Below are 27500 nucleotides of genomic sequence, written 5' to 3' on the forward strand. Positions count from 1 at the left end.
ATATTCATATATATATATATGCTGTATATATGCTGTTGTTGATATAAATCGTTTCAGGCGCTGCAACATTGACACCTGCTATACAGCACACACACTGCACTACGTTTTCTGCACTTTTCAGTGTGAAATGGTTCCACACTTGCGACTTTTTCGGTCTTTTCCTCCCCTCTTCTTCATTCTCTGCCATTAGAGACCAAAGCAACGAGAATCTTCAGACAGAAAGCAAACCGCTCGCCGCTGCTATTTGACATGTCCGACATCAGTCCGGGTGAAATAGTCATACTGTACAGACACACCGTAGGCAAGAGACTCTGTTTTTATATATTTTATACATGTTTAGATGTTTTATATGTTTACTGAAGCAGTGATGTAGTCCCTCCGATATATTTGAGCTTTTTTCAAAGTTTTTTTTTTTTTTTTAGCTATTTTTAGCAGCTTTATTGTAGCTTATATCGTATGGCATGACTTTCATTTTACATTCTTGTATAATGATAATAGATTATTGTATTGTAACTAAATAAAAGTGATAAATGCAAATGGATTTCTATGTTTAGATGCACGTAACTCTCAGATATTTCAGAGTAATAATTTAGCTTAGTTATATCCTCTTCTAGAGCTCCATGAAACCAGCTGGGAGAAGCAATGCTGGAAGAATACTTTCAGCTCATGATAATGAACTTTGGAGCAGGCTGTACTTAAACTGGATAATCACTTGAAGGTGCAACATCAGAAGGAGGAAAATCCACATTCCGGTTGCTACATGTACATGGATTCCTGTAATACTTCACTCCAATTGAAAACCCTGATTAGAAGTAACGAGATGTTTGTGTTGGCACCTTAGAGCTGTTGGCTTTGGGAGGTGTGGTTGTGGTTGTCTCTGCCACTTCGCTGCTGTCGCCATCGCTTCCACTTTGACCCTGGCTAAGGACAGCGAGGAGAGAGCGCAGCTGAGGCACACTGATGGTACTGTTGTTCCCATAGCGGGCCAGCAAGTCCTGAAGCACCTGGGCAGGGGACTGCGTCTGACTCTCCCCTTGACCCGCCACTCGGCCAGTAGGGCAGAGGAGGACAGCCAGGGCAAGGAGGAGGGTGACGGTCGAAGTGGAGCGCCCATGACGGGACCAGATGAGCATGACTTCTTCAGTGGACAGTGGATGTAATCTGTGGGTAGAAAAAGAAGGTCTTAGGATCGATGTTATGATTTACAGCTAAGTATAGGTACCCTGTATACTAGCTAAGCTTTGTGAAAGCAGGACTGAACATTTACTGGTTAAGGCACAAACTTCTGTACATGTTGGTAAATACGGAGTAAGAAATGACTTCCACACCATGATAGGTTAGAAAGCCATGTCCTCAGTGTTGTGCATGCTAATTAGCTATGTTAGCTTTAAGTTGTCATGCACAAAATAAAGAAAAGGATTAAGAAACCTGTTCAAACAGGACATAAAATAAAGTTACTGCATTCATATTAAACAAGAAATATGAATATTTATGTCTGATTGTATTGTATTGTTTAGTTAAAACAAACATTGTTATCAAACTAAATAACTGTATTTAATCGGGCTGTGACGATTTTGTCCCGATTCGATTCTGATTTTTTGCCAATTTGATTTAAATTGTGATTCTCACAATTCTTCGATATTGCTGATTTTTGTAGACTAAAAAACAAAATAAAAATGTGCAAAACTTTTTTTGCTCGTCATTTTTCTTCGTTTCAGTGAGGAAAAAACAACACAGTAGCAAGACCATCATTCTGCTTCTATAATGCCCAAAAAGACAAGTAAAAAGATCAATAAAAACAATAAAAATGACAAAAATTTTATAATGGATTATTTTATTTGGAAAAAAAAAAAGATTTCATTAAAAATAAATAAATAAATAAATAAATAAAATAAAATCGATTTAAAAAAAAAGTCCCAATATTTAATTTTGTTATTTTATTTCCCACTCCTAATATTTAACAACAAAAAACAGCAATAACAACAGGTGTGCTGTAGTTTTAAACTTTGTGCGAGTGCTCTGGAGAAGTCCGACTAATTTCAGGCCTGAGAATGAAGTCTGATCCTACATTCTCTCCTTGGCACCTGCAGTTTGGCCTTTCGCTCTGGGCTGCGGAGGTTAAATACTGCTTTTCATTATTAGCTGCTATCATCTACATCACAGGTGTCAACTCCACTATTCTACAGGTTTTCATTGTTTACCTGCTTTAACACACTTGAATAAAATGAATGGGACACAGTGACAAGGTTGAAAAGAAGCTGTTGGATTATTTTGATTTGTTGACGGTGCGTTGGAGCAGGGAAACAAGTAAAACCTGCAGGGTAGATGCCATTCAAGGGGAAGGAGTATGACACCACTTTCTATATACAATTCCTGAGAAAAAAAAAACAACTTTACATGCAGGAAAAGTGTAATGCTCCCAGTCTTTGCTTCAACACACACATTTCAAAGCCCCCTGCAGGCCTGGAACGCAAAGCTCGGGCTTTACAAACAGACCTATTCAGCTTTGTGCTGCAAAGCAATGCTCACCTTCTCCTACGGACCCTCTAACGGTAACTGGTGCGTAAAGTTCTCGATTCAGTCCGCCTGCCCCGAGGCTCCAAGCACGTTGCAGATTACGTGCGAGGAGAGGAAGAAATACCAGAAGACAGCGGCAGACTCCTCAGGAGTGCAGTGGACTGTGGATGAGAAAGAGACACAGATAAAACGAAGCTTACAAGTCAGGAGTGGAAAGAAAAAAACACATGCGGGGGGGGGGGGGGGGGGGGGTATAAAAGGAGAAGGGGGTTTAAAGAAGAAAAGAAACCAGAAATGGCAGCTGCCAGCTTGTATTTTCTCTGCTCGCTTTACTTTTCTATTTCAATCCGACCACAAAGTCAGACGTCAAGCCAAACCCGGATCCGTTCTGGGACGAACATTCCTCGTTGATTTGTACTCAGATGTTTAAACGGGTCATTTAGATGTCTGGAAGTAGAATCACAGAGAAACACTGCCAACATGGAGGAGGGCAGAACCCGGCAAACGGACTGGTCGTGTTTCTGTCTCATGACCAGCACTCTTCTTGTTCAGTACAACAAAGGCCGGGAGGGCTTCAAATGAACCAGCGGCCCTATGATGCCTCTAAGCAGGCCGTCAACAAGTTTTTAGTCAATTCTCCTCACCATCTGCATGTTCTATAGCATCTGTTTAACCTCAAACCCAGAACACATTAAACTACATACTCATTATTTAAGTGTACAGAAGCACATCTGGAAGATGTGCTTCTGTACACAGAAGGTTCGATTCTACAAGTTTCAACACAATTGTTTACCTGTATTTATTAGCAGTGATTTTCCCCCTCTTAAAGCTGCGGTAGGTGATGTTGGGGAGCTATGAAGATGTGAAAGTGGCGCCCTGTCTTGGCTCTTCCCCCTCTGGTTTTGCTCCTTGCATGATCCAAGGCTTTTTTCTTAACTTCGCCAAGGAAGTTTTGTTTTTACCGGCGTTTATCTGTTTGTGTTCAAGATAACTCAGAAAGTTATGGACGGTTTCATTGAGATTTTCAGGCACTGTTGGAAACGTGAAAAGGAAGAACTGAATTAATTTTGATGGTGAATCGGATCACCGTTTGCAAAGTTACCTACCCCAGCTTTAAGACTCTTTATACCGAGCCAACAAAAGTCTGTCAGGGACTAGTTTTTTGTAGTGAGATCATCTAAACCATCTATTTATATCAGTAGAAATTAAACTTTGATGGTTTGATGCAAACAGTTCAACCCTTCACCTCAGAAAACGTTAAAACTTGGAAAACATACAGGTAATCGCAGAAGCATTAAAATTAATGATGTTGAAATAGATACTGTGACATAAGAATAGCTATGTCACAGTATTTTATGCTCAGCTGTGGCCAGACTGCAGGAAAATGAGTATGCAGAGGTTAAAGGTAGCCTGCAATGATGCAACGAGGTTGCAGCTGTTGTGTATCATCTCAAACGTGCGAACAATGGAGGCAGTCTAAAGGCAGCTAATGTCTTATCTTATGTGTCCACAGTAAAAGTCAGACAATCGTCTAAGAGGAGCTTTAGACAGTCGTCTGGAAAGCTGCTGTCGTTTCACTAAACTGAACTTAACAGCATTGATGTAACAGTATCACAAAAATGTCTTTTCACATTGTTTGTATACTTCTGGCTTGTGTCATATGGACTTAATAAACCCTGTCGTTTATTAACTAAATCCATTAATCATTCACTTACACATGCTCAAAAGTAAATAAAAGTAAAATGAGATCTCACTTCTTTTCCACATTCATTTTTAATTAGAGGGAGTGACGTTTGTTAGGCAACAGTTGGGAGTGACACACGAAAACAGACAAGCCCTGAATAAACACATGCCTTCTACATACCAGTACAACTATTCCAGGAGACTACAACTGTCAACAAATAATTATTTTATCATTTTCTCCATGTTTAAACAGTGAACTATGAGAACAAACACAGTCGCACAGAGAAATGCATTGTGGAATCTAGTTTTAAGCCGGTACAAAAAGCCCTCATAGGGCCTGTAAGAACAAGCACAGCGTTCCCCTTGGTTCGAGGCATTGTGGTGATATTTAACATTTACTCAGCTGTTTCTAACAGCAAAAGCTGCTTCTCCCAGGGAGCATAAAAAGTGTCAAAGAGATGTCATTGTTGAAAGTCATAAGCAGGAGAAAGAAGGCAGAAAAGATGAAAAAGTGAAACCACAAAGAACCGAAAAAATGATGAAAATACAAGACAAAAACTGGTGAGGGGGAATATTAAATGAGTCTGATGAGACTGAGAATGAACTTTTTGGCCACTCTGAATCACCAAAAGAACACCGTGAACACAGTGAAGCACGGCGGTGGCAGTTTCATGATGTGGGGTTGCTTTTGCTCAGCAGGAACTGGGGCTTTATTTAAAGGGGAGGGAATTATCAGAATTAATTTTTGGCCCAAAACTTGCAGGTGTCTACAAGAAATATATTTACCAAAAACAAAAAAGTGCTTCTCCAGAACAAAATAAAATCTTCCCACACCCACACTAGGGCTACTCGATTATGACAAAAAATTATAATCACGATTATTTTGACAGAAATTGAGATCTCGATTATTTAACACAATTATCCAGTATTTTTAAACAACTCTGTGTTTAAAAAACGCTGTGTTCTCGACTCCGTGTCGTGCATTATAACCGTCTAATGCACGGTTCCAAGTTGTTTAATCTGCTTTTACCGCTTCTATAGGAACTATTTTATGTTGGCCTGGATGTACGTTTTATACCAAACAACCGCTGTCAGGCTGCAGCGCGTTTCTCTCATTCACCTGTTAAAAGACGGCTGATCTGAACCAGCTGGTTAACGTGTTGCTATGGTAACGCCCCGTAACGGAGGGATATTACAGTGTTTAACTTGCCGAACTATGTTTAGGAAAATAATGCAGCCAGTTCTCATGACAATGGTATAAACTATGTTTAGGTGAACTTCCACAACCTACTGCAGTTATTCTACATTGACCTGCAGCCGGAGCCGACTGAGACTGGCCGCCTGGGAGTGCTTTAGGACGGGAGAGGCTCCCGCTGCTCCTTCCTTACAGTAACTGCAGAACAATATGTGCCTTCAAGTCAGTCGCCAAAACACCAGGAAAGTCTCTAATAACGCCAGTAAAAGCTGCTAGATTTGTCGCTTTTAACAAAAAAAGTCTCCAGATTTAGCGAGAAAGTCTCCAAGTTGGCAACAGTGTCTGAATGAAAGCAAAGCGGCTGTGGGAGGAGTTTACAGCACAGCGCTGCAACGCCAGAGACGCTCGATTAGCAGCTGAAGACAGCAGGAGAGGAAACTGCAGAGAGAAAAATAATCACACCCTTTTACTTTTATCATCATTGGAAACTCAGATCGTAATTCAGATTAAAATCCGATTAATCGCCTTTCCCTAACCGACTCCATCTCCCAACACACATGTTGTCTTAAACAAACCTCAGACTGCTTTTAAAGAGACTTTGACTTCTAAACTTGGAAATGATCCATTTATTTATATTTATTTATACACTCTGCAGTCCGAAGTTCTGCACAATGCCTGCCAGACTCGGTTACAGGAACCGATAGCTAACTTCGCAGGCCATCCTCACATCTTCAGAGAACATCTGAACTTCTGCTGATCTTTTATTTTATTCTTCAATAACTAAACAACCTAAAGATTTAGACGACGGAATGACTTAAGTTTAGACAGATTTTAAATAGAAGAAATTAATTAAACATCTATGTAAATTTACATTTTTACTAAACCTTTTGCTAGCATCTATATGAAAACATTATCCAAAGTCTTTAACATGTAAGGGACTTGTTATGAGTTTGAGGACAGTTTAAATATATTAAGTTTTTTTTTCAGTTTTTTGCTCCTGAGAGTTTAAATCAGCACCAGCCTTGTGAAAATACATTTTATATTCCACTTTATTAGTGGTTAAAACTGTGCAGCAAGACACCCTGTGTAAATAAGAATAGCGGTTAAACTGCTCACAAGCAAGCAATAATAACTTTGTGCACATCAACATACACAAGTGAAGCATAAACAAGTCCGAGGTGCTGAGCTACTGTACACACTAAAGAACCAGCAGCGTTTTTCACCGTCTGACGGCTAAAGTCCAATCAAAACAATGTCGAAACTGCTTTTAAATGTCGACATGTCAGGTCATAGCTTTGTCATGACACACTCACACACTGTCACCATGTCTGTTTTAGCTGTGTGTGTTTGTGCATCGAAGGCCTATTTGTAGCTGCTGAGATAATATGTGGGAGAGGAGCCTGGCAGTCGCTGCAGAGATGTTAGTAACGGTGATGGAGGCTCTGAGGTTAAACAAGGAACTGCCAACAGGGTGGAAAAGGAAGTGAGAAAATGACTTCTGGCCAAAGTGACATGCTGCTGATTCAACTCTGCTTCAAACCTTAGAAGAAAAACAAAAAAATGAAGAGGAATTAGTCAAGTCAGGTGATCGCTGGTAAAGGGAAGAGCGAGAATTTGCTGTGACCAAGGTTACCACCAGACACCAGAGCAACGAGAGCGAGAACATGAGCACGAGGTGATTTGTGGCTTCACGGAGAAACCAAGTTATCATTAGTAACACACCTCAAGGCCCTCGCTGGCTGTGTAAGAAAGCACCAGTGAGAAATTCCCTTTGTTATTGTCATCTTAGCTGGCTGACAAAGCAAAAAATAGTCTCTGACAGTCACAGAACTGGAACATTAAACAGAAAACTCAGACATCAAGGCTGTGAATGATGCATGGAAAAATCCACGAAACCTTTTTCTAGTCAAGAATTCAAGAGCTGCTTTCTGGAGAGGAAACAATAAGGTCAACAGCTTCACCTTGCTTGGAAAAGTGCTGCTTGTACAGGAGCAAACAGAAAACAGAAGTTAATAAAGGCTGAGAGAAGTGCCAACGACAACTTTCTGTTTGCTTCTTCCACTGCCACGTCAGCTTTCTGAACAATAAAACCTAAGATCCTCTTTCCACCTGCTGCTAAATGCTCCGGCATTCATCAGAGCACAACAAAAATCACAGAGTTTAATGCAAACCAACCAGACCAATAAAAGCTTTGACAAACACTCTGCAGTTTGACTTTGACCCAACTTCTTTATGTCTAAAAATATTCCCAAGAACTCTCATTTAATTCTACCCTGCAGAAAAAAACCTAAATGACCGCCTTGTGGCTGCATGTCACCATTTCCACATACAAACATCTTTCCCTTTCTTACCGAGTCATTTCCATTCATTCTTCTCCACCAGAACTACCAGTAAGAAGTAACAACATACTAGTTGTTTGGATGAACTACATACATTTTGTGTAATTTTATTTAATAACTGATTAAATTAATGACATATTGGTAAAACTATTTAGTTTTGGGGGGTTGCTGTGGTGGAATAAGTCTCAACTTGGAGTCCAGTTCCAGACCCCCCCCCGCCCTCAACACTGCTGACCTTCAGGATTGCTTCACAGAATGGCCGGAAAGTTGTTTTTATGATCTCACCGTGAATTTCCTCTTTGTTGTTTCTGAAAACAGCCTTGAGTTACTGTCCAAGCATGATGTTGGGACTAAGGGGTCGTAGTTATGAGCAAGTTTGGCTGAAATGATTTTTGACTCGGAGGGGAGATGTGCGCCACATCTCTAAGCTTTTCCTTAGACACAACAAGATGACCAGACAAAAAGCAGATGAACAAGTGATCAATACGTTCCTACCAACCTTCTTAAATTTATCTTTAAGCTGCATTTAATCCTTTATTGGGAAAAATGATCATTTTTATAGAGATGCATCTGCATGCTAGTCCATTAACTCATAAAAGCACACCAAGTTCTCCACAGCAACCATGAACGACCAGGCTACATCCCAGCTGCTCACTGGGAAAATAAAAACATAAATATATATTAAAGTATTTCAATGAGTGCCTGATGAAGCGTTCAGAAGCGTTTTGTTGCCCTCTAAAGATGGGGGATGGTGTTGGGCTCAAACCAAAAACAAAAACAGAGTATATATGGATTTAAAAACATGTTTAAAGACCCTGAAATTGTTTGCATCTTTCTGCTATACGCCAGTCTTGCCTGCAGGCTCTACTTTGCTGAGAATCACCCAAAAAAATAGCCATAAAAAAGACAGAAAAGCAAAAATAAACAGAATCCCAAAAGAATGAATTAAAACAATGAATAATAATAAAGATGTGCACAGAAGCCAGTTTGTCCTTTTTTTACAGCGATAACTTGATTATAAATTACTTTTAGTGAGATTCAGATCATCTAAAAGCAACTTTATGTGCAACAAATTGCTCCTGAAGTTGGACAGCAAGCTGCAATCTGCTCTCCTAGTGTATGAGGACACACATCCTTGTAGCATGGAGACAAAAGGAGACATTTTCATGACATAACCTACTGTACCTTCTACAGTTTGTAAAGCAAATCGCCTTCTGCTGTGTCCAAACACATCCAGCATGCTTTTAGGATGCTGTGCACAGACAGCGCAGGTCTGACTAAATAAAACCTCCAGATGAGTCTCACAGGTGTTATTAACCAGCACATGATATTTATTTCCTCATAAAGCTAATCGTTCCAACAATTTTCAGGCTTAAACAGCAGATTCAGGAGGCGGACGCAGAAGTCACAGGTAACTCTGACACTTTATTCTGTCCAGACAGCGACTTACGTATGAATGAATGAATGAAATAAAAGAAAAATTCTTATAATAATAATAATGTCACAATCTGCAGTATCTTGCTGTTTATTTAGAAATAAAACTTCTTTGCTGCATCTTAATGAACTGGACAAGATAAAACAATAAATTCTTCTTTCATTCAAACGTGTCAGCACTGAAATGTCCGTCAGGGTACGGCTGAAAATTCATAGGATTTGTTCTATAAATCCAACGTACAAAGATTTTTGTAAATAACGTGTAAAGAATGCAGAGGCTGATGCCATGAAAGTATAAAATGTGTTTAGTTTGTCCATCATGCAGCTCCGCTGTAGATACATCAGACCTCTGCTCAGAAACTTCTCCTCTCCAACAGATTCACTGAGACCAGAACAATGTTTTTATTATTTCTGGGACAGGAAGGACGTCTGTCTACTGACAACAGTAGGTTTGGTTTAAAACATCCCAACCACTGTAGGAATAGGGATATCTGGACGTTACTTTGGATAACACCAGTAGTTTATATTTGTAGTCAAAAGCAAAACATTTCTTAGAAATATGAAAGCGTGACTACTGGTTATCAGACTTCTTCAACTACATTTACTGTCTGTTTTTATCAACCTAAGGAGCAACTGTTTAGTCAATTTATCATTCAGTTAAATCACAACCAGCTAGAGTTTACTCTGTATTTTCATGACTTAACATCAGAAAACAGAATTAGAGATCAACCCGTCTGTACCTGCTGTGGATGGAGACACAAAAACAGTGGCTGAGCCTCAAGATTCCTCTCAACTCCACTTTAGCTGCTCCTCAAAGACGAACCCGGCATGTCCTCTCAAGTCTTCTGGTCTCAAACCACCTTATGTAGACCGGGTTAAGCTGCACATCAACCCATCAACCATAAACCGAAACCACTAATGATTGTTTTGCCGAAGCCTCAGTCTGTTATCATCAAGCGACACCGTCATTAGATGAGAGTGATGGCTGCAGGCACCGAGACCGTTCACCGAACACATTGTCGACCTGCTCCACTCATCCTGACATCACAACAAAGGACCATCCACCGGAAAATTAAAGGGTTTAAACGTGACTTGGACTAACTCATCACTTTTACCCAGAGGCTATCTTGGAGATCTAGTTAATGTACAGTTGTGCTCATATGTCTTCATCCCCTTTCATTAAAGAAAAGGCTAAATTTACAACAGTCACTCAAATAACTGGAGACTTAAAAAAGGAACAATAACTAAAAATGTGCAAAAATATAATTTAGTAATATAAGACTGGTTTTTCATTTAATTGAGTTGAAGAAAGGAAAAACAAACAAACAAACAAATGTGTCCTGGACAAATTAGAGCACTTTTCTGTTGAACAGTGGGACAAAATACCTGTCAACAGGTGCAGAAGTCTGACAGAGGAACAGAAAACACCTGACTGGAGCAGAAACATTAAAGGATTGTTCAACTAAATATTACTTTTTGACTGATGGAATATGTAATAAATTATCTTATTTGTTTGCTTTTAAAAAAAAAATATTTCAATTGAACCAGAACTAGAAAATAATGAAATGATTTTCATAAAATTAATATTTTAATTACTTTACACAATTTAAGCTTATTTTACAGTCAGCTGTTTTTTTTTTCCTTCTTTAATGAAAGGGTATGAATAAATATGAGCACAACTATATTTATTTTGTATTTATCCTGACTTATATTCATTTGCGCTCAATGGTCCGGAAATCACGGCATGTAATGTGGAGTATAGTATGTAGTTAAAGTCACATGAAAAACTACAACTTATTTAACTTTATAAGAGGTGCTGCTGAGCCTGAGAACTCCCTGTATTTTTGTTGTGTTTGAACTTAAAACAAAGACAAATTACTGTAGTTATATTTAAATTTTACTGTATTTTCTGTGGAAAAATTTCAGAGAACTATTTATTTAACCTTTTATTCAATTTTATAAGAGATGTTTCTGAGTCTAGGAAATTCAGGCACTTCTGGAGCTTTTATTTTCTATTAATGTGATTCAATGAACGTGCTTTGAGCTTTCAATGAAGTTCAGTGTTTTCATTATTTAATTTTTTTGCGCCAATTTTTACACTTTTACCGCCAATGAATATCGGCTCCAAATATTGATTGGCCTCCTCTAACTACTAATAATTGGCCCTGAAAAACACATATCAGTCTATCTCTAATAAATCTATAATTCTAATAAATTCTAAAAAATATATCATTAATAATAAATCTAAAATATAAATATATAAAGCTGCTTCTGTGCTTGGAGTAACTCTGGAGCCGCTGGAGCTGATTGTCCAAAGCAGAATGCTGCACAAGCTGATGAAGATGATGGAGGATTCTTCACACCCTCTCCACAACACAGTGAAGAAACAACAAAGTGTGTTCAGTGAGAGGCTTCTTCAGGTCCAGTAAGACTGAAAGATACAGAAGATCATTCCTGCCAGCAGCCATCAGCCTCCGGAACAAGACTTCCTCAAATTAATTATTATCTACTACAATACTGGATTTCTCTTTTGGAATTAATAACGTTTTTTTCATTTCATTCATAATTCTGGATCCAGATCTAGTTAATGTTCTAATGTACATTACTTGGGAATAAAGTTATTGGGCAGTACTATCAAACACAAACCTTCTAGCTTAATACATTGATGTTCTTTTAAAATAATTGTGGGATTTACTTCCATTGAAAGTTGTCCCAAATGAAAGCTAATAAAATGTTCTTGCATATGGTTGTTAACACATTAACATCTGTGTACATTTGAACTAATTTACTGGGGGTGGGAAAATTTAATTGAAATATCGAAAATCAGGATTTTTTTTCTTCACAATTTTAAAATTGATTTTTTTTTTTTTTGTTTTGTTTAAAAAGAAAAATCGATATTTTTGTTTATTTGAATAAAAAAATCCATTACAAAATTTTTGTCATTTTTATTGTTTTTATTGATCTTTTAACTCGTCTTCTTGGGCATTAAAGCAGCAAAATGATGTTCTGGCTACTGTGTTGTTTTTCCCAATTGAAATCAAGAAAAATGACGAGCAAAACAAAAAGTTTTATACATTTCTTTTGTTTTCAATCCTCAAAAATCAGCTAAATCAAAGAATCACGAGAATCGCAATTTAAATCGAATCGGCACCCAAAAAAATCGGAATCGTATCGAATTGCGACAAAAGTATATCTTCACAGCCCTAACTTTAATGCACAAGCAATGTCAAACATTCATACTTTTTATGCTATGGATGACATCATATGACACATAACTTTATCTCAAAATTGTTACTTTTAAAGCACATACATCCCATCTTTTCACTAATTATGTTTTATCTCTTTATTTCAGATTGTCAGTTAAGAATACAGCGAAAATTTACACAGTTGTTGTTTCTGAACAACGTCAACAATAAAACTATATGGCTCTTGAGGCAGGCATAACCAATGCCCAAGGTCTAAATAACTGGTATATTTAGTTCATTTAGACCTTGGAGAATTGGAAAAATGTCAGTTTGCATATGTTTGATGAAAAAGGTCAGAGTTTTCAGAGAAGCTGTTAGATTTCCAACAAAAACATAAGAAATGATGCATGACTGAAATATCAAACAGGACTACATTAAAGCTACATTATGTTAGCACTACAACAAGCCAGTTTCTGTCGCCACTGTCTTGCTATTTAGGTTAACCAGGTAGGTCGTGAATAAAACTTAAGAGTTAATTATTACAAAGTGGTTAACGGGAGTCAGGTAGGTAGGTTAGTTTTATGGGTTAGTTAGCTCCATGTCCCAGATAGTTAGCTTACCCGGTGATGCTGTTAGAAAAGCAGGCTTGACGTCAACTAGCCTCAGAAGCAGCGTCCATCTAACTCTGATCCAGTAGATTCCCTGTCACCTAACAAGAATGTAGACAGGTCGATGTCTCGGTTCCGTTCATTCATATACAGACGGATACATAATTCCCCTCCTCTGTCGTCCTCTGGTTCAAACACAACAGCAGCGCGTGGAGGATGTGAGAGGGTCATTTTTACGTGCTGACGTCAGCCTGGCGTTTTCAGGAAGGCTGTGTCTCCCTCAAGCGGTCCACAGTGGGTACTGCAATGATAATTATTAAAATAAATGAAAAATACTTTATAAATCCCCAATTAAATCAAGAATAGAATTAAAAATTCTTCTGCACACTTTCAAGGCCATTCACCCCCCTTATCTGTCAGACCTCATTCATATTGGCACCCCCTCCTGCTCCCTCAGGTCATCCTCCTCCATCCACCTCACTGTTCCCTCCTGCCGCCTCAGCACCATGGGGAGGAGAGCATTCAGTGGTTCAGCTCCCTATCTCTGGAATGCCCTCCCACCAGACATCCGCAACTCTGACTGTTTACATCTGTTCATATCCATCCTCAAAACACACCTGTTCAAAAAAACATACTCCCTGTAATCACCTTGTCCCACAGTTCTGTGTTGTTTTTATTGTTTCTTATTGTTTTAATGTCTGTTTTTATTGTACAATGTCCTTGAGTGACTTGAAAGGCGCTTTTAAATAAAATGCATTATTATTAGGGTCCGAGCCATACAAAGTATGGCAGGGCCCTATTGTTATTTAAATGTTTATTATTATTATTATTATTATTATTATTATTATTATTATTATTATTATTATTATTATTATTATTATTATTATTAGATAATAATTAATGTAGGAGGTCTTGTTCCGGAGGCTGATGGCTGCTGGCAGGAATGATCCTCTGTATCTTTCAGTCTTGCATCAGACCTGAAGAAGCCTCTCACTGAACACACTTTGTTGTTTCATCACTGTGTTGTGGAGAGGGTGTGAAGAATCCTCCATCATCTTCATCAGCTTGTGCAGCATTCTTCTTTGGACAATCAGCTCCAGCGGCTCCAGAGTTACTCCAAGCACAGAAGCAGCTTTCTGGATCAGTTTGTTGATTCTTTTCAAGTCTCTACTACCCCAGCAGATGCTGCAAAGCTGACTGCATTCTCCACAACAGACTTATAGAAGATATACAACATCTTGGTGCAGACGTTAAACCATCTCAGCTTCCTTAAGAAGTACAGTCTGCTCTGACCTTTCTTGTAGATGTAGTCAGTGTTGCATTTCCAGTCCAGTTTGTTGTCCAGCTGAACTCCAAGATACTTGTATTCCTCCACCACCTCCACCTCCTCTCCCAGGATGGAAACAGTGCTTTGTTTATTCTTGTTCTTCCTGAAGTCAACAATCATCTCTTTTGTTATGCTGGTATTTAATATGAGATGATTGTCACCGCACCATTTAACAAACTGACTGACCAGTTCTCTGTACTCTGCTTCTTGTCCATCATTAATACACCCAACAACTGCAGAGTCATCAGAGTATTTCTGCAGATGACAGGACTCAGAGTTGTACTGGAAGTCTGAGGTGTACAGTGTGAATAGGAATGGCGAAAGTACAGTTCCTTGTGGTGCACCAGTGCTGCTGACCTCCATCTCAGACACACAACCTTTCAGTCTCACAAACTGTGGTCTGTTTGTGAGGTAGTCATAGATCCAGGTGGTTGTGGAGGTATCCACCTGGAATTTATTGAGCTTCTCACAAAAAGCAAAACATTATATCTGCAACACAGGTCAGATTATAAATGTTTGATGTGTTTCCTATGTTTGAACGTTGCTTTTGAGTAACATTTTATTCACTTGATTTATCTGTTATAATCATTTTCAAATTAAATTGCAGCCAAAAATATTACTGTGCAAGTTATGGCGAGCAGTATGACGTCATATATAATCCTATTAAGAGTGTTGTCATGATTGCTAGAACCAAGGAGGGTCACAAATTAAAATTGCCTTCATTTTATTTAGCAGACCAGGAGTTAAATTGTGGTGAACAAAGTGAAATATTTCGGCCATATAATCAGAAATGATTTATGTGATGATGATGATGGCCACCGGCATTGCTGTAAACTGTACGCACAAGGAAATATTCTGGCTCGCCAGTTCAATATGTGTACAGATGATGTGAAAACAGCCCTATTTAGAGCATATAGTACTCCATTTTATGCTGCTCATTTATGGTGCAATACTACCAAAGCTAAAATGAAAAAGCTTCAGGTGGAATTTCATGATGCTTTTAGAATATTGTTCCTTCCAAGACGAGTGCAAGTCAGATGCTTGTGTCAAATAAGGTTCCTACCTTTCATGCTGTGCTGAGGAATTTCATGTATAGATTTATGTGTCGATTAAGAGATTCAAAAAATGCAATTGTAATGGTTATGACTGAGCCAAAATAAAGTGACACAGTTATTTCTCCTGTTTTTGGAAGCATTGGAATGAATGTCTGTCTTTACAGATGTTTTTATAATTATGTGTGTGTAAATATAGGCTATGTGTCTGTACATGTGTTTTTTTTTCCTTTTCTTATTAATTGCTGATATGGACTGATGTGTCTGAAATAAAGAAAAATTGAAAATTACTGTGCAATTTAAAACAAGTTTGAATGATGAGGTAGTTTGCCTGATCCCTATGGAAAGAAGCATACATGCAAATTGTTTTGCAAATCTGCAGCAGTTTTAATATGAAGAAAAATATCTCATAAATGTTTACCAATTATTACAGATAATTGACTATAAATAAATAATACGTAATAGTCTATAAAAATAATATATTCTAAATATGGACCAAAACTTTTGAAAAGGAGCTAGATAAACAGTTAAGTTAAAAAAAAAAAAAAAAAGACTATTTGTTCATCCGGGAGGACAGTGTCGTGTTTATACGGTTCCGTGGTACCATAGAGCATTATATTCATTTTTGCTTGTTTGCTAAAATAATTTGTAAAATTAAAATCACTGTCATAAACACATTATACACGACTAAGTGGACCGAGATTTGAACCCTCGACCTCTAGCACACTGGGAATTATTATCAGTAACGCGCATGCGTAATGTGAAAACTATTTCTGTAAAAAAAGAAAAAAAAAAAGCGAGGAATGAGTTTGTGGTTACAGTTAAAATTAAGTTTCTATGCAAAAATTATTTATTATCCATTCTTTATAAGATTTTTTAAAATGATAATTAACTAAATAAAAAGACATGCTGCAATAAATAAAGACAAAAACAAACGTGACAATGCGTCAGGCGGAAGTTGTTTTGGTTGCGGAAGTGAGCAGAAGCTGTTGTGGTTGTAGCTTCCCGGAGCGATCTAGTTCAAGACACTACATTGATTTTTGTTTACGTCTACCTATATGTAAAACTCCAGTTTCGAGGCTCGATCAGGTGAGAATACTAACAAGATTGCTACAGTGAATGCTTGGTGGTTAATAGTTCATGTTAGCATTAGCTACGTTAGCACGACTATCAGTGACAGGGACTCGTACAAAGCAACATCTCAGAGAACCAGGTGGTTTTAAAATCAGGTGAAAGGGGTCAACAAGCCTGCTAAACCAGTAAAAGGCCCGTGGTTTTGCGTTTTATCTGATTCACCACCGGACCTGTTTCTTATAGTTAGCTTTCTAAGCATTTCATTGACTAAGATACCTGTTAGCCACTGAAATATCAGTAGCTTTTCTTCCTGGGGTCTCCTCTATATTACAGTACTATTTATATAAACAATTTTATAGACCATGCACACCCACAATCACACATAAACATACAAACAAAATACAGAATACAACAACTCAATAAAAAAGAGAGGATAATGTATCCATCCATCCATCCGTCCATCCATCCATCCATTCACCCATCCATCCATCCGTCCATCCATCCATCCATCCATCCATTCACCCGTCCATCCATCCATCCGTCCATCCATCCATCCATCCATCCATCCATCCATCCATCCATCCGTCCATCCATCCATCCATCTGTCCATCCATCCATCCGTCCATCCGGATGGATACATTATCAGCATGAATAAGAGGAAAAACAACAAAGAAAAAACATTACTAATCATTCACAAAATAGCTCTAATAAAATAACTAAAAATACTTCAATATTATCTACACTAGGTCGTTATCATGTCTGTATTGTAAACAAAAGTAGTTTAAGTTTCTTTTGAAAACCTCATGTCTTATTTTCAAGTCACAGAAATCCATTTACAAAATAGCTCTAATAAACTAACTAAACATATTATTCAATATTAAAGTTTCTTTTGAAAAAATTTGTATTATTTACCAGTAACAGGAATCCTGGCAATCCATTCCATGCAACCACAGCTCGATAAAACACTGAAACCGATTTGTCTCGTGCAATAACTGTGTTAATCAGAAAAAATGACAATTTCCTGTAAAATCATTTCACTTAACTCAATTCTGTCTGTAAAGCGTCTTGAGATGGCATTGCCGTGATTTGACGCTATATAAATAAAGTTGAATTGAATTGAATTGAATTAACATTAGCCTCCTTTTGATACTTATTCTATATATTCTAATCTATATATTCTGTGTCTATATATTCAGTCTATATATTCTAACCTATATATTCTGTGTCTATAGATTCAGTCTATATATTATAACCTATATATTCTGTGTCTATATATTCAGTCTATATATTCTAACCCCGTGTTTTTCAACCACTGTGCCATGGCACACTAGTGTGCCATGAGAGATCATCAGGCTGATTACCCAATTTCACTTAGTTGGTCTTAAAAGCAGCTCTGTGTTCATCCAAACAGGCCCCAGTGAAAGATAAACTTCCGTCTTCTTGTGTTTATCTGATTTCTATTCAAGAGGCTTTGACGAGATGGACTTTGTATTTATAATATGGCCTTTTTAAAAATAAAAACATTTTGGTTTGTGGTGTGCCTTGGCTCAAAAAAGGCTGAAAAACACTGTTCTAACCTATATATTCTGTGTCTATATATACAGTCTCTCTCTCTCTCTCTCTCTCTCTCTCTCATATATATATATATATATATATATATATATATATATATATATATATATATATATCTTAATATTCGTCTAACATTACCAGTCTGTACAGTCCAGAAAAAATGTTAAATTTACATTTACATTGACAAAGCATTCTTGCCTTTAGCATTTTCTCACAACTGCAAAGTGAGGCGACTGTGTTACAAAGAAAATACAAAGAACAAAGAATGTAGTTAAGGCAACACAGCGTGGACAAACTTCCTCCATTCTCCTTTTATCAGCGTCAAACTGTCCCCCACTGGTCCTCTTGAGGAGACACCTGATTGCTGAGCCATCAAGGCTAAATCAATACGAGCCACTTGGCTGTTAGTCAGCATGCAGATGAAGCATTCCCATTGATTTATTTTTATTTCTTTCTCTAAAGAAGAGTACAAAGTGTTGAGTCACTCCGAATAGACCCCCCTAAAGCAGTTTGAGCCGCACGTGAACTGTGCATGAAGTGATGGAGAATGCTGCTTTCTCTTTATTGAGCATATTTTGCTTCTTGTGTGCATTAAAGAGTTGTTTACGTAAAACCTAGCTGCTATTTTTTTTGTTAAAGGTTTACTGTAGGTTTGATGTTTGGAAGGACTGTTGTGCCAAAAGGCAGAAGGATGAGGAAAGTCATCCACACAGTCGTACATTATAATACAGTAAAAAGACAATTATTCTTCCCATTACAGCATCATGAAAGTGATCCTTTGGAATTTAAGTGTTACTCATGAATTTGCAACAGTTTTGTCTCCGAATGAGTCACAACGAATGAATAGGTCCATACAGAAGAGAAAGACACAGAGACTAAAAGGATTTCTATAACAAAGGATCTATATTAACATGTAGTCTAGTTTCTGTTTCACCTTCTGAGATTTTTAAGCTACTCGCCTGAGAAAGCCAGAACTGTCATGCAGCATTACGCGTAGGTCGCTTATGTAACCAGGATTTTTGTCTTTTCTTTTGTGAAAATGGTTAGGTGACATTATATTGTTTTGGATCGATGGAAGAGGTTTCAGAGGCTGTCTGGATATCTACACTACATACCTCTAGAAATATAAAGTTTCATGGAAAGATTTTAAAAGATATTTAGATCAGGAATCTCACACTCCAGTCGTTAAAGCCACAATCCGGGAGGTGTTTGGTGTTTCCCTGGTCCAGCACGCTTTAATGGAATTAATGGGTCATTGTGAAGAAGCTGACAATAAGCTGTTGGATCTATTTAATGTGGTTCAGATGTGTTGAACCAAGAAAAAAACGGGAACCTGCTGGATTGTGGCCCTCGAGGACTGGATTGTGAGACTCCTGAGTTAAGGTTTAGACGTTTAAATGAAAAAAAAGTTGCAGGTTCCTGCTCTTCATTTCATAACTGATTCATTGATTTTATCTAGAATGCTGCAAAGTTTTCAGAGGCTTTCTAACCTGCGTTTGGCCTGACTCCGACCAGTGGTAACAAATATTCTACTGCCTGTTTCTGCAGTTTACCGGGTTGAGCTGTCGCCATGGCAGACCACACCGACGTCAGTCTGCAGCCAGAGGAGCGAGTCCGCGCTCTGACTAAAAAAGGCAGCTCGGTGGAAGTTAACGACGACGTGCCGCCACGCCGCTACTTCCGCTCGGGCATGGAAATGATCCGCATGGCTAACATCTACACAGATGAGGGCAACATCGAGCACGCCTTCGTCCTTTACAATAAATACATTACGTAAGTGGACTTTATTTGTTGCAACAAGTACAGGAATACATTTAAGGCATGAAATATTTATTAAATTAACTCTCAGATTCACATGATTTGTCCTGGTCTGAACGGGTGAGCCAGAATGATGTGAACCTGCCGAAGTATTAGGGGTGGGAAAATCGAATATCGTGATTTTTAGCTTCACAATTTTAAAATCTTTTTTTTTTTTTTTTTGGTTAAAAAAATCGTTTTTTTTTTTTTTTTAATGAATAAAATTAATCCATTATAAAATTTTTGTCATTTTTATTGTTTTTATTGATCTTTTTACTTGTGTTCCTGGGCATTATAGCAGCAGAATGATGGTCTGGTTGCTGTGTTGTTCTTTCCTCTTTGAAATCAAGAAAAAAACGAGCAAAAAAAAAAAAGTTTGTTTTTAATCTACAAAAATCAAAGAATTGTGGAAATCGCAATTTAGATCGAATTGACACCCAAAAAATTGGGACAAAAGCGAACTAAAAACTAAATATGCAAATATCTGGAAGATGCTTTTTGTATTTTTGTTCAGGCTCTTTATAGAGAAACTTCCCAAACATCGGGATTACAAGACGGCAAACATTCCTGAGAAGAAGGACACACTAAAGGTATCCAAACAGTCTTTCATACTTTTCCTGCTGTGATTCTTTAGGGTCAAAGTTAAACATTTTTTCCTCCAAATTCTCCACAGAAACTTAAGGATGTTGCATTTCCTCAAGCTGAGATTCTAAAAAAAGCTCTTCTGAGAAGATTTGAGCAAGAATATGCTCAGTATCTTGTCAAAAAGGTGAGTGGAATTTAATTTACGTTAATGTGCAAATGTGATACATTTGAAAGATTATTATTTTTCTGCTAACTTCCATCTTAAAGCACAGGATATGAAATAAAACATAAACAGTAAGTAGAGGAAATGTAACTATTTGCATGGTTTGAGACGGACTGATGAAAGCTGCGAAACTCTGAGGAGATTTGCTTCCTTAGACTTGAAGAGAAAGCGCCACCTTCCTCTCAGCGCTGATGTTTTCCTTGCATGCTCAGAAAGCGGAGGACGAAGCCTCGGCGCGGGAGCAGTCCAAGCAGCGCGCGCTGGACGCCGAGCGGGAGCGCGTGGCCGAGATGCAGCGGCGGCAGCGTGAGCAGGAGCAGTTCAGTGCCTTCGAGGAGATGATCCGCCGCCAGGAGCTGGAGAAGGAACGCCAGCGAGTGCTGCTAGAGTTCGCCACGCCGGCCACACCCTCGCCCGACATGCCCCTCATTCCAGGCATCCAAGGTCCGCCGCTGATCTCGCCCACCCCGCCGCAGAGCCCGGGAGACGTCTCCGGCAGCAACAACTATCAGTACAATCGCCCATCTGCACCCGCCGGCACGCCTTCGACCGGCCCGCCCACCTTCGACCGCTCGCTCAAGCCGGGGTCTCTGGTCAGCCCGGGCAACAACAGTAAGTTCATGATTTAAATGTTTCAGAGAACTCCTCCTTCTGAGCTGACGGCTTCCTCCTGTTGGCGCCACGCCTCGCTTCGCGTTAGAACGTCAGGAGAAGCTCACTTTTCCGCTCAGCTCCTGTCCTGTGCTCTCCATGGTGTCTGCAGATACGATGGTGGATGCGCTTCGGCAGCTGGCCGTTCCCGCTGAGCTGTGCCGGAGCTTCCTGAGGCTGGCCGAGGCCAACACGAGCCGAGCCGTTGAGACTTGTGGCATCCTGTGTGGAAAACTGGTAAGATGTGGAGCAGAGCCTGCAGGACTGATCTCCCCCCCCTCCTCCTCCTCCTCCTCCTCCCACAGGCTCTGTGACAAGAAACACGAAACATTCAAAGACGTTTTAATGGTTTACATCATCTCTTTAAACATGTTCATGCTTTTCATTGCTGAGTTTAGTGGAAGACTCTCAGGATCCAGACGTATCAGGTCGTTAACGTGGAGAAAAAAAAAGCAGATTTTAAGTGAAACCAAGTCGTCAGCTGAGCAGTGGGTTACATATAATCTCCTCTTGTGCTCGAACCTCTGCAGCTTTAAACTCGTCACATTGTTACGAGCAGAGGCACCATATGGGGGGGGGGCGGGGGGGGGGGGGGGGGGGGGGGGGGCTGAGGAAGATTTAAGGGCCCCTACGACTAGATAGGGGCCCAGAAAGATGTAGAAAAAAATCATTAAACCTTGATTTAAAAATAATAAAAACTTTTTTTCAAAGATTGTAATAAAATATGGCAGTGATATAAACTGATAAACCATTTATATTAAAGCAACCGTTAGTTAGATGAACTCAAAGAAATAACTTCAAATTAGAAATTTTAACCTAAAATTGTCCTTCTGGTCTGAACCAAGACCTCCATTCTGTTTTGTTATATTAACAAAAAAAAATGTTTCATGCTGAATATGAAAGGAAACAAAGTGATCTTAAATAATCACTTGCCCCATAAAGGGTTAAACACAGCCCTAGATCTTTATTATTCCCATGAAAAGCTTTTTTTTTTTTTTGTCAGCCTGAAGCAAAAACAAAAATGTAAACTTTGCGATCAGGTTGTGGGGTCTATCACAGGCCCCAGAATTCCCAGCGGCGCCCCTGGTTACGAGCATGACTGGACATTTTTTCACTTGTCACGGCTCATTTGGTTCCTTTTAGCAAACAGCTTGAACTTCCTGGTGTGTAACAGCATGACGCTTTCTGGGTTTGTTGCAGACCAGAAATGCGTTTACTGTGACCCACGTCATCGTCCCAAAGCAGTGTGGCGGACCAGACTATTGTGACACAGAAAATGAGGAAGAACTCTTCCTAATACAGGACCAGTACGACCTCATCACACTGGGCTGGATCCATGTAAGTAAAGACGAGCCTCACGTTGCATTTAGACACAGTCTGTTACTTTTACGCTGGAATATCTTTAGAAAAATCATCATTGACTGGTATTGTTGGTGTTTTTTTTAGACAAAACACGCATTAACCCCTTGCACCTAGAGGTGGTTTGGGGTGTGTTGTGTTGCGCTCACAGTTTTACCTCCACCAAGAAGGTGATGTTTTTACTGGCGTTTATCTGTTTGTGTTGAAAATAACTCAGAAAGTCATGGATGGATTTTCATGAAGTTTTCAGGACTTGTTGGAAATGTGAAATGGAAGAACTGGTTTACTTTTAGTGGTGATCCAGATCACCGTTTGGATCCAGGAACTTTTTAAAGGCCTCTGCAGAGGTTGACGTTTTTCTAGTTAGTCATTAAAGGGTCATTATTTGCTGAAATGTAAGTTGGAGATTTTGCAGCTGTAAATGAATGTTTGCAGATAATTTCAGAGTTTTTATTTGTAAATCAAGAATCTGCACAAAAATAATGTGTTTGTGAATGTGCAGGAAAAGATTTGCATGGTTGTAAAGAATATTTGCATTTGTGACGTTCTGTTGCAAACATCCTGTCCAAAGATGGGAAGCAGCAAACTGCACGTAACGCTCATCAGCTGCAGTTTGACGTTTTGTCCTTTTCCTTATGCCTGCACCACCTGACCGGGTGGGGACTGATCCAACTGGGGGACAAGAAGACCCGACCCCCAGTTGGAGAAGCACTTTTTTTTTTTTTTTTAAATTTAGAGGAAAGTGAAGCTGATATGACTGAATAGAAGAAGCAGATCAAGAGTAAAACAACAATAACATAGATATGAGAACATAAACATAAAATGCTCAAACAGGAAGAAAAGCTGTGAGAAAAGTTGTTTTTATTAATGATTTAAATTTGAAAATCAATTCATTTAAAGTTGAAATGCTCGGGGTTTGCTACTGATCCTGTATTTAAAGTGTTTAGACGTTTCGGAGCAGCAACAGTAATGAGCGAAGCGGCTTCTGAATCATCCAGCTGAGTGGATCTCCTGTTCATTTGCATATTTAAATCCAGGTATAGCTGATTTTTTGTGTCTTTGTTTGGTTTTTAGTGAAGCAGTGTATGATATTTCCAGCTTGTCAAACTGATTGTGAATCACAGAAGTCGCCGCTGAATTTATCCTCCGTTGTTTCATGATGAGGTGGTTCCACTCCGGGCGTGTTTGGTTTTATATGAAAAGGCTCGTTGATGCTCGACATGGAGGACGGGATGCAGACGGACCGAGCCGAGGCAACTTCCTGACGACGACTGCTCAACAAAGTGCTGAACATAAATTAATTAGAAAATTAAGACATTAAACAATAAAAACAAACTCATTCTGGGTAAAAATGTGAACGAAAAGAGCCAGGTCTGGAGAAGGATCTGTCTCCTGGATCCATCAGGCTTCCAGGTCCGCTTTGGTCCGTCTCCTGGATCCATCAGGCTTCCAGGTCCGCTTTGGTCCGTCTCCTGGATCCATCAGGCTTCCAGGTCCGCCTCCTGGATCCATCACGCTTCCAGGTCCGGTAGCGACTGGAAGCATCACTAGAAAGGCCAAACCGAGCTCTTCCAATGGAAACTGAGATGTTAAGTGTTGAGTTTTTCAGCCGACACACAACTGTCATGACGAACAAACCAGAGAAGAAGAAAAACCACGCAGAAAGTGCCAAATAAAAAGCACCTGAAGAAGACGCGGAGGAACGAAAACAGCCAGAAACGTTGTGGTTTTCTTCTTCTTCTGCTGTTTTTGGAATGGTTGTAAACAGCAGTGCGTCACCGCTACCAACCAGCGTGAAAACATGGAAGGAACTCTGAACTCAGCTCTGCTCGCCAGTGGATGATCTGACTTAACAACCATGGAAGTATGACACAGCTTGAAGCTGACGTTTACGTTCCTAAGGGAGGAAAAATGAGCCTTTAGTCTCACTGATCAAATGTTTCTTAAATGTTCCACAGCCTGTTAAGTCATGCAATGTTATGATTTTTTATTTAGAAACTAAAAGTTGTGGTATTTTCCAGACCCACCCCACACAGACGGCCTTCCTGTCCAGCGTCGACCTCCACACACACTGCTCCTACCAGATCATGCTGCCTGAAGCGATCGCTATCGTCTGCTCTCCAAAGTTCAACGAGTGAGTCAGAAAATTCTCCTTTAGACCCACGTCTTCCTGTACGGGAGTCTGCTGGGATATTCCGTTGTATTCTCCCAGTTTCTCATCTGTCCGGCTGTGTTTCTGTCAGAATCGGATACTTCAGGTTGACGGATCGAGGAACAGACGAGATCTCCACGTGCAAACAGAAAGGTTTCCACCCTCACAGCAAAGACCCGCCTCTATTTACAGTGAGTAGAAGACGACGTCGGCTCGTACCTTCAGCTTTGTTTCTCTCTGAACGCTCGCTGTAGAAGAGAAGCGGCTCCAGTTTCATGGCAGCGCTCGGGCTCAAACGGTGAAGGTGCCTTATAGAAATGATTTCTGACAGCTAAAATATTTACTCTAAACTGTTTCAAAGTGTCAACAACTTGTGGATTTTATGCTGAAGTAGGGCTGGGCCATTTATCGGATTTTAATCTGAATTACGATCTGAGTTTCCAACGATGATAAAAGTAAAAGGGTGTGATTATTTTTCTCTCTGCAGTTTCCTCTCCTGCTGTCTTCAGCTGCTAATCGAGCGTCTCTGGCGTTGCAGCGCTGTGCTGTAAACTCCTCCCACAGCCGCTTTGCTTTCATTCAGACACTGTTGCCAACTTGGAGACTTTCTCGCTAAATCTGGAGACTTTTTTTGTTAAAAGCGACAAATCTAGCAGCTTTTACTGGAGTTATTAGAGACTTTCCTGGTGTTTTGGCGACTGACTTGAAGGCACATATTGTTCTGCAGTTACTGTAAGGAAGGAGCAGCGGGAGCCTCTCCCGTCCTAAAGCACTCCCAGGCGGCCAGTCTCAGTCGGCTCCGGCTGCAGGTCAATGTAGAATAACTGCAGTAGGTTGTGGAAGTTCACCTAAACATAGTTTATACCATTGTCAGTGACAACTGGCTGAATTATTTTCCTATACATAGTTCGGCCAGTTAAACACTGTAATATCCCTCCGTTATGGGGCGTTGCCATAGCAACACCTTAACCAGCTGGTTCAGATCAGCCGTCTTTTAACAGGTGGATGAGAGAAACGCACTGCAGCCTGACAGCGGTTGTTTGGTATAAAACGTACATCCAGGCCAACATAAAATAGTTCCCTTTTAACAGTTCCTATAGAAGCGGTAAAAGCGGATTAAACAACTCGGAACCGTGCATTAGACCGTTTATAATATGACATTATGACAGCTTCGCTGTCATACGGACCGTTACAGGAAGTCGTTCCTGTCCACCTCAATAAGACTGTTTCTTCCTTGTGTCTGAGATAACATCACGAATGTTATCGATGTTATTTATCTCCTCTCAGCCGTCGAGAACACCAGGATGCGCAGCGTTGTTCATAAATACTGGATAATTGTGTTAAATAACTGAGATCTCAATTTCAGTCAAAATAATCGTGATTATAATTTTTGTCATAATGAAGCAGCCTTAGTCTGAAGATAAGTTTTACTTTTCAACCAGACAGCGACGTGAAGAACTCCAGTTTCTCAGCCGGAGTCTGGAGATGAACCCGACTCTGTTGTCGGTCTGTGGCTTTACAGGAAACAAGATTTAGACTGAGTGTTAGAAAACTTCTGCTTTATCTTAATACATCATGATTTTTTAATCAGATCAGTTTTATAGTAAACAAATCCCTTTAGAGGACCATTTCAGTGTGTTAAATCATGGTTGATTTCTTTGTTTTTATACTTGTTTTAATAAAAGTTCAATTAAACTAAACGTTCTGAAACTTTCCAGCTGTTTGTTTACAGATATACAGAGTTTACAGAATAATTACCGAGCAGAGCGAATGCTGTCATAAACATCGTAAAGGATCTGACTACTTGTTTATTTCTAATAAATTACTTTTAATCCCTGAATAAATAACTAAATGAAAAACAAAATCTCTCTTAAGAAAAGTCAGAACGACTAAACATCTATTCAATTCAATTCAATTCAATTCAACTTTATTTATATAGCGTCAAATCACGGCAATGCCATCTCAAGACGCTTTACAGACAGAGGGGAAAACATAATGAAGCCCAATTCATAATAGCCTATATAAGGAAACCAACAGATTGAGTTGAGTCCAACTCAATCTCCCATCCTGACCAAGCACACTGGCGACAGTGGGAAGGAAAAAACTCCCTTTTAACAGGAAGGAAACCTCCGGCAGAACCAGGCTCAGGACAGGCAGCCATCTGCCTCTGCTGTGTGGGGGGAAGAGGACAGAAAGACAACAGACAACAGGAACTGCTACTCCCGGCCAGGGAGACCTGCTGAGACAGGAGACATACATGTTAATGATGCAACACTGTTATGGGGGGGGGGGATAAAAGAGAGAGATAAAGAGAAAAAGAAAGAAGCTCAGTGTATCAGGAAATGTCCCTCAGCAGTCTAAACCTATAGCAGCATAACTAAGGGATGCTAACCATCCCTAGCTATAGGACTTATCAAAAAGATAAGTCTTCAGCCTAGTCTTAAAGGTGGGGAGGGTGTCTGCTTCCCTAACACTAACTGGGAGCTTATTCCATAAGAGAGGGGCCTGATAACCAAAGGCTCTGCCTCCTGCTCGGCTCTTTGAGACTCTAGGAACCACAAGTAAGCCTGCAGTCTGCGAACTATGAGGTCTTTGATATATAGTGGTGCCTGGTTGTGGAGGGCTTTATATGTAAGGAGAAGGATTTTAAATTCTATTCTAGATTAAGCAGGCAGCCAATGAAGAGAGGCTAAAACTGGAGAAATATGATCTCTCCTGCTGGTTCTGGTCAGGACTCTGGCTGCAGA

At 39.5% G+C, this 27500-nt stretch overlaps 2 protein-coding genes across 2 annotated transcripts in view; one reads left to right on the plus strand and one right to left on the minus strand.

Annotated features, from left to right (window-relative positions):
• slc39a14 (solute carrier family 39 member 14) overlaps positions 1 to 12987 on the minus strand; it is a 36966-nt gene extending 23979 nt beyond the window's left edge. The window contains exons 1-3 of the mRNA XM_079251344.1: positions 12974 to 12987; positions 2530 to 2678; positions 837 to 1161 (exon numbers count right to left, since the gene is read on the minus strand). Of these exons, the coding sequence (XP_079107470.1) occupies positions 837 to 1133 (297 nt within the window). The 5' untranslated portion in view covers positions 1134 to 1161; positions 2530 to 2678; positions 12974 to 12987. The remainder of the gene's footprint in view (positions 1 to 836; positions 1162 to 2529; positions 2679 to 12973) is intronic.
• Positions 12988 to 16311: 3324 nt separating this feature from the next.
• LOC306764198 (STAM-binding protein-like A) overlaps positions 16312 to 27500 on the plus strand; it is a 12562-nt gene continuing 1373 nt past the window's right edge. Inside the window, exons 1-9 of the mRNA XM_079251247.1 lie at positions 16312 to 16429; positions 19535 to 19759; positions 20298 to 20373; positions 20457 to 20552; positions 20804 to 21203; positions 21355 to 21479; positions 22443 to 22580; positions 24623 to 24735; positions 24845 to 24944. Coding sequence (XP_079107373.1) covers positions 19557 to 19759; positions 20298 to 20373; positions 20457 to 20552; positions 20804 to 21203; positions 21355 to 21479; positions 22443 to 22580; positions 24623 to 24735; positions 24845 to 24944 — 1251 coding nt within the window. The 5' untranslated portion in view covers positions 16312 to 16429; positions 19535 to 19556. The remainder of the gene's footprint in view (positions 16430 to 19534; positions 19760 to 20297; positions 20374 to 20456; positions 20553 to 20803; positions 21204 to 21354; positions 21480 to 22442; positions 22581 to 24622; positions 24736 to 24844; positions 24945 to 27500) is intronic.

The sequence above is a fragment of the Telmatherina bonti genome, assembly GCF_933228915.1.
Source record: "Telmatherina bonti genome assembly, chromosome: 13".
Lineage (NCBI taxonomy): Eukaryota > Metazoa > Chordata > Actinopteri > Atheriniformes > Telmatherinidae > Telmatherina > Telmatherina bonti.